Consider the following 8,568-nt stretch of genomic DNA (forward strand, 5'->3'; position numbering starts at 1 on the left):
GAGATTAAACTGATTCAAGTCTACCGAATTTTCCCATAGTCATTACACATTACTCTAGCCTCTTTTGTAGGAAACTTTCATGTACATATTACTTATAGGCGTCAGATGGTTAATGAGTTCTTTATTCGTTGTTTTCAATCGAATTATTGCTCTGTCACGGGACTTAAGCATTGTTAAATCCGTAAACTTAAAGCTGATATACCGGGAGACACTATATAAAAATAAGAAGTAGTTGATAATAAGTATATCTCTTTTCAAATATTTATTATTAGTTGCAGAGATTCCATCTTCATTTTATATTTGTTTCCGATATTCACAGAAAGTCACACAATTGGCCCTATATTATAAACTCAAAATCAATTGTGCAAATCTATAAAAAATGGCATTTGAATTTACTCGTTATGGAACTGGACTGTTTGTGCACACAAGCATTAAATTACAACAAGAAATAATGCAATAAAATCTATTTTACGTTTAATAATAGTAAGTTATTATATATGTATACAGATTATTAATACGATTTTAAGGAAAGTCGAATAAAAACACCAACCATGTTTTGCACGAAGGTTTGATAACCAAGGAAACGAGCCTCGACTCCGGAGTTGATAAGATATAAAAATGCACCACCTGCCGTTAACCCTTCTAGGACTAAACGAAGCTAGAAATTATAACACTCATTTAATTTGTACATATGAATTAGAGAAATGTGTACAGACACTATGGTTTAAATAAAATCTCACTGATACGAGTTGCATCAGTAAAATATCTTTTTCATTAAACAAGATTTTGAACAACAAGATCTGTTGACAAGTGAACAATAAAAATGTGTGCATCTTTTCGAGATCCTTCTAGTTTAAAACTACGTTACATAATACGTGCAAGAGATAATCCACTAAATAAATAAATCTAATCTCCATAAACGTTTCATATAATCCTTTTTTGACTTAAGGATTAATATTTGTCTAAAACACATGACTTATTTCATGTTATGTTTAAGGAAATATATTGATATTTTTCTGTCACAACAGATGCCATCGCATAAGAGCTGTTTATGATAATGACAATAGATTACTTAAAACAAAAACCTTCTTTTTATGAGTTTTTCCCGAATGTAGCTATATTATTTTATAAACACATTTACCTTGATAAAAATCACTTCAGTGAATGAACTTAGTTCTAATAAGACACATTTCTTTCAAGGAACATTGAAGTATTATTCTTTGAGCTGTATTTCGTTTCCAAATATTACTAGTCATTTCATTGCATAAAATCAATGTAAAAGTAATTTTGCTGAATTAACGAGTCACATCCTAAAATATTACATTGAATCCAATTTTAACTGAAACAATATAACAGAAGACAGATTTTCTGAGGAGCATTGTATATGGTCTTGTTTTTCTGTTTCTTCTCTTCAATATTAATTAAACTGAATAGTTATTTTTGGAATAGATTTTCAAATATTATTATGGCGAGACTATGAACATTTATTTGCATTTCCTGAAATAATTTGTAATTTTCTTAACTGTTCCTATTATATTAAATCATTTAAACAAACGTGGTAAACTATATTAACAAAGATGATAAACAATATTAACCTAGCATGATAAACTATATTAAACAAATTTGATAAACTATGTTAAACAAATGTGATACGCTTTACTAAACAAACGTGATAAACTATATTAAACAAGCGTGATAAACTATGTTCAACAAATGTGATATACTGTATTAAACAAACGTGATACACTATATTAAACAAACGTGATGAAGTATGTTAAACAAATGTGATAAAATGTGTTAAACAAACATGATAAGCTATATTAAATAAGCGTGATAAACTATATTAAACAAACGTGATAAAAAATGTTAAACAAATGTGATACACTATATTAAACAAACGTGATACACTGTATTAAACAAACGTGATAAAAAATGTTAAACAAATGTGATACACTATATTAAACAAACGTGATAAAAAATGTTAAACAAATGTGATACACTATATTAAACAAACATGATACACTATATTAAACAAACGTGATAAAAATGTTAAACAAATGTGATATACTGTATTAAACAAACGTGATACACTATATTAAACAAACGTGATAAAAATGTTAAACAAATGTGATACACTATATTAAACAAACGTGATAAACTATATTAAACAAACGTGATAAACTATATTAAACAAATGTAATAAACTATATTGAACAAGCGTGATAACCTATATTAAACAAACATGATAAACTATATTAAATAAACATGATAAACTATATTAAACAAACCTGATTAACTATATTAAACAAACATGATAAACTATATTAAGCAAGCGTGATAAACTATGTTCGAATGTGATGCACTATATTAAACGAGCGTGATAAACTATATTAAACAAGCGTGCTGAAGTATGTTAAACAAATGTAATACACTATATTAAACAAACATGATAAACTATATTAAACAAACATGATACACTATATCAAGCAAGCGTGATAACCTATATTAAACGAGCGTGATAACCTATATTAAACAAGCGTTATAACCTATATTAAACAAACATGATAAACTGTATTAAACAAACGTGATAAACTATATTAAACAAGCGTGATAAACTGTATTAAACAAACATGATAAACTATATTAACCAAGCGTGATAAACTATGTTCGAATGTGATGCACTATATTAAACGAGCGTGATAAACTATATTAAACAAGCGTGATGAAGTATGTTAAACAAATGTAATACACTATATTAAACAAACATGATAAACTATATTAAACAAACATGATAAACTATATTAAACAAACATGATAAACTATATTAAACAAACATGATACACTATATTAAACAAGCGTGATGAAGTACGTCAAACAAATGTGATATACTATATAAAACAAACATGATAAACTATATTAAACAAGCGTGATGAAGTATATTAAACAAATGTAATACACTATATTAAACAAACATGATAAACTATATTAAACAAACATGATACACTATATTAAACAAGCGTGATGAAGTACGTCAAACAAATGTGATATACTATATAAAACAAACGTGATACACTATATTAAACAGGCAGGATGAAGTATTTTAAACAAATGTGATATATTATATTAAACAAATGTGATAAATTATGTTAAACAAGTGAGATAAATTATATGAAACAATTGTGATAAACTATGTTAAACAAACGTGATACACTATGTTAAACAAGTGAGATAAACTATATTAAACACACGTGATACACTATATTAAACAAGCGTAATGAAGTATGTTAAACAAATGTGACACACTATATTAAACAAACATGATAAACTATATTAAACAAGCGTGATGAAGTATGTTAAACAAATGTGACACACTATGTTAAACAAACGTGACACACGATATTAAACAAACATGATAAACTATATTAAACAAGCGTGATAAACTATAGTAAACAAGCGTGATAAACTATGTTCAAATGTGATGTACTATATTAAACAAAAGTGATAACCTCTATTAAACAAACATGATAAAGTATATTAAACAAGCGTGATAAATTATGTTAAACAAACATGATAAACTATATTAAACAAGGTTGATAAACTATGTTAAACAAATATGATGCACTATATTAAACAAGCGTGATGAAGTATGTTAAACAATCGTGATAAAACTTGGAATTAAAAACAATATTTGTTACATATTCTCTTTTAGGTGATTTAGGCAGAGTATTCATGATGAACAAACACAGGTGAAATGGACAGCAATTGTCTAGTTCAGAGTGACAGTTGTAAAGAAAATCTTAGACAACTAATTTACAAAATTAGCTGAGGTTAATCATTCCGTTTTACGTCTTCAGGTCCTTTCCTTTGTTGTTTATAATAATGTTTACAATTTCCAAATTCCGCCTTAAACTTTTGATCATCAGCCCCCAGTTATCCGCAATAAAATCTATAATAAAGTTTTAAAAATATTACATTATACAAATCGCATACTGTATACAATTACATTCTTATCTACGGTTGATAATTTTAATTTATTTAAAATTTAGCCTAACGCCTCAATATCTTTACCATCTAATTCAGAATAATCCGTTCTAAGTGTTCAGTTTTACTTGAAATATTTACGTCAATTTTCAATTTCTTTATCAATAATGTTACACAGTGTTTGATAATAATTCATTACAGTGACTAAGTCAGTAACGGTAATGCATTGTTATCGAAGAGCTAAGAATTACTTACAACTTCCACAGCAGTGTCAGCATTTAATAGATAACAATAATCCGGTCCTGTAATTGTAGTGTTGTCTTTGATGAAAGAATGGCTGTCACTCTGTAGAGTTCTGTTAAGTGTAAGGCTTCTCTGACTTACGACGAGTGGTCCTGGTCGAAGAACGAAACTCACGATGGAGATTGTAAAGTAGACCAAAAAGGTGGCAAACTGCCGGTAAAATCTGTTTATAGTTAAAAACAAACGAACATCGCATTTATAATTAAAAAATACCATTTTAATAGAGAAAGTTGTACAAATATCTCTGGAATTTTCAATTAACTTAACAGAAAATAATACTTGATCAATTCTATATTTCTTTTTTAGCAATGTCAAGATTAGAGAATAACAGTAAAACAATATCAATAAGCCCTCTAGAGTCTGGAACATAAGGAATATGATAAAATGATTGTGAATACATGTAACTAAGGTCATAAGGCTTAATTACTGAATTGAAAATACTACTTAACTACATATGGCTTAGCAATTATAACTGTTAGTCGTTTTTTTTTTATTCTTTTCACTGTACTGTTTCTGTCTGATTTCAATATACTGGTCTTCGTACTATGTGTTTTCAATTGACAGTGGATGGAAATGTCAAGATATTTGTCTTTGCAGAAATATTGGAAGCTATAGTAATATAATAATTTGGATCTTTTTTAACTGTACATGACGCATATCTTTATAATTTTGTTACAGTGACATGCCCATAGCAGGGAATGGATCCAGAATTTGAGTGTTACAAGCCCTCAAGCTTACCGCTGAGTAAAATGAAAACATGAGGCATGGCGACCAGCATTATCAATATTATAGATCATAGGTCAATAGAGATCTATTTAGTTTGTTTTTAAATACTGTACTATTTAGTTAGTTTCTTTTTTAAATATTGAACTATTTAGTTACTTTTTTAAATATTGAACTATTTAGTTTTTAAAATATTGAACTATTTAGTCTTTAAAATATTGAACTATTTAGTTAGTTTTTAAATATTGAACTACTTAGTTACTTTTTTAAATATTGAACTATTTAGTTTTTAAAATATTGAACTATTTAGTCTTTAAAATATTGAACTATTTGGTCTTTAAAATATTGAACTATTTAGTTAGTTTTTAAATATTAACCTATTTAGTTAGTTTTAAATATTGACCTACTTAGCTAGTTTTTAAATATTGAACTATTGAGTTACTTTTTTAAGTATTGAACTATTTAGTTACTTTTTAAATATTGAACTATTTAATTACTTTTTTAAATACTGAACTACTTAGTTTTAAAATATTGAACTATTTAGCTAGTTTTTAATTATTGAACTATTTAGCTAGTTTTTAATTATTAAACTATTTAGTTAGTTTTTATTTTGACCTATTTAGTTAGTTTTAAATATTGAACTATTTAGTTAGTTTTTAAATATTGACCTATTTATTTAGTTTTAAATATTGAACTATTTAGTTTGTTTTTAAATACTGAACTATTTAGTTTGTTTTTTATGTTGACCTATTTAGCTAGTTTTTAAATATTGACCTATTTAATTAGTTTTAAAATATTGAACTATTTAATTAGTTTTTAAATATTGACCTATTTAATTAGTTTTTAATATTGAACTATTTAATTAGTTTTTTAATATTGGACTATTTAGTTAGTATTTTCTTAATTTATCTATTTAGTTAGTATTTTAAGGCTGGTATTTCATTGTCAAATAGTAAAAATAAAGTAAAAAATGTACTCGGCAAGTTTTCCTGACGTTAGATAAGATAATTTCTTGAAGACATGTTAAAATGACAATTCCGAAACGATAAGATACAAAATGATAAGAATATTATTTAGAATTGAGATATTTTTAATCTGTTTTATAGGATTTCATTGTTTGAGAAGATGCACGACAATTTTTTTTTAATTTTTGTTGCGGAATGTATGACATTAAAATAAATATATATTTTTGTATTTTTTTTGTTCTTAAAAATCAAACGATTCTAAGTTTACTGATGATATTTTAAAAAGTTAGTCTATAAAACAGATTACATCATACTATTTTTCTTTTAATACCACAATTCATTTCACAAAAATAGAAGTATAAGCAGTTTACTTATTTGATTGGAACCAAGTACTCGTAAAGATAATATTTAAACGAACTGCATATGGCTTCTCACATATGCAATGAAGTATGATATTTTTTAAATAAAAAACCTTAAACATCCATAGATCAGAGTTATATTTAACAAAAATTTTCACTATTTAGAACGTATAAATACATATTTACTAATTTTTATGCTTCTACTACTGTGAGAATAACAATGAACAAAAGAAAGGATTAGTTTCGATTTAATTTCCAGCTTTGAAAACTGTGTAATCACTGAAGAGTTTTTTATTTATTTCCTAATTCTGAAGAGGAAGCTCACAAATACATACATCAATTCATATAAATCATACATACTGTAAGAATTTTTCATTTAATGTATAGAATTATGTTTTATTAGCTGTTGCAGAGATTTATAAACTTATACTTATATAGAAAGGAAGCAAAAGACTGTCACATCAACATATACACTAGAAATAGCGTGATAAAACAGGTTTAAAATCATCAAAGAAATGTGCTTTGGAATGCAGATGAAAAAGGTGAAATATGCAAAACTTGTAACCCATAATGAGTTCAAAACCTACCGAAATTTAACAAAACCGTTCCATTTGGCGTTCAATAGATCAACCATTAACCCTTCCAGCATTTCTAAATGTGCAATGTTATCCTACAATGAGAAATATAAAATGAAGTTATGAAACAAGTTTGTTTTGCAGGAGAGAAAATATGAACTAAGATTATTCTAAACTAGTAATTTATGAACTGCAGATATTGTAGCAAACACTATCATAATGCAAAGACAAAATGGGAATAAATTTTAAAAGTTTAAAGTTTATCTTTAAAAACCCAAGAATAGAATTAAAGATGTTATTCACTGGGAGGACCGTCTTAGAGAATGGAAGTAAAGGTGTTATTCACTGGGAGGACCGTTTTAGAGAATGGAAGTAAAGATGTTATTCACTGGGAGGACCGTCTTAGAGAATGGAAGTAAAGGTGTTATTCACTGGGAGGACCGTTTTAGAGAATGGAAGTAAAGATGTTATTCACTGGGAGGACCGTCTTAGAGAATGGAAGTAAAGGTGTTATCAGGTGTTCAACAAAAAATGGAAGCAAAAGTTTTTGACAAACAGAAATAGAAAGCTAAGGCTGCCAGGGTACAAATTATCCTACAATGAGTAAGTGGAGAGATGTACGAGTAGAGGAAGCAACTTGTATATCATTTTATGAAGCTTCTATTTATAGTATTCCAGTGGAAGAGAAATAAAGCATTAACAATGTTGTTTTTTCTAAGTGTACTGTTTTCATTGATTGTCGTAAAGCGAAAACTACAATATGGGATATCTGCTTCGTGTTCATTGTAAGGATCGAGCCCCGAATTTAGCGTTAAAAGCCATCACGTTTATCGCCGAGCAAGAGGGGAGATCAATGGTCAATAAATTTTTGAAAATTCAGAAAAAAGCTTAGCCAAATAAATAAAAAATGTAAAAACAATAAAACCTAGAGAATTAGTATTCATTTTCATTAAATCGGCGAAACTATTAAAACAATGTAAAATATCTATGCTAAATGATATTTCATTATTTGAGGTGAAAATGGCTTTATCAAGGGTATAACATAAACTCTTAATATTAGTCTCATGATGCAATAAAAACTTGTTTTTTTGTCAGCTATAACATACAGTAAGAAACACTTTTATTTAAAAATTCTTGAAACAGTATAAGTCTGAATAAAACTTTTAACGGTTTAAATTAACTTACAAATACACACACACACATATATACTTGCAGGTACTATGTATAGTAATAATGGGATATGTATCATTTCTAATCCTTTCAACACAAACTTTTACAGCTTAAAAATGTCTCATTAGGCTATTAAATGTAACTTTTCAAAGTGATCACTTTCGAATCCATTTATTAAATAAAAAATAAATAGAGAAAAATCTCCTTATTCATGATAGTATAGACATCTGTAACTTCAAAGTTGTCACTTGTGAGGTTTTTACGTGTTAACATTTTTTCATAAGTTGAGCCATATAACTGCATACTTGTCTGTATATACAAAGTGAGAGGTTTTTCAGTAACCATTTTTTTAAAGAAATAAACAAATATATGATGTACAATGTTTAATTCATTTAAATATTTTATTCATATTATAGACGTGGTGTATATTTTTCATCCATATTCGAAAGTTCGAGTCGCATATTTTCGGTTTCCTTTCATTTTTATTCGAGG

General features: G+C 27.0%; 1 protein-coding gene across 1 annotated transcript in view; it reads right to left on the reverse strand.

The window, feature by feature from the left end:
- Positions 1–8,568, reverse strand: part of LOC106462449 (transient receptor potential cation channel subfamily V member 5-like) — a 46,412-nt gene that overhangs the window by 23,006 nt on the left and 14,838 nt on the right. Inside the window, exons 5-7 of the mRNA XM_013922370.2 lie at positions 6,919–7,001; positions 4,237–4,447; positions 551–658 (exon numbers count right to left, since the gene is read on the reverse strand). Coding sequence (XP_013777824.1) covers positions 551–658; positions 4,237–4,447; positions 6,919–7,001 — 402 coding nt within the window. The remainder of the gene's footprint in view (positions 1–550; positions 659–4,236; positions 4,448–6,918; positions 7,002–8,568) is intronic.

Source organism: Limulus polyphemus, unplaced genomic scaffold (genome assembly GCF_000517525.1).
Source record: "Limulus polyphemus unplaced genomic scaffold, Limulus_polyphemus-2.1.2 Scaffold1168, whole genome shotgun sequence".
In the NCBI taxonomy this organism is placed as follows: Eukaryota; Metazoa; Arthropoda; class Merostomata; order Xiphosura; family Limulidae; genus Limulus; species Limulus polyphemus.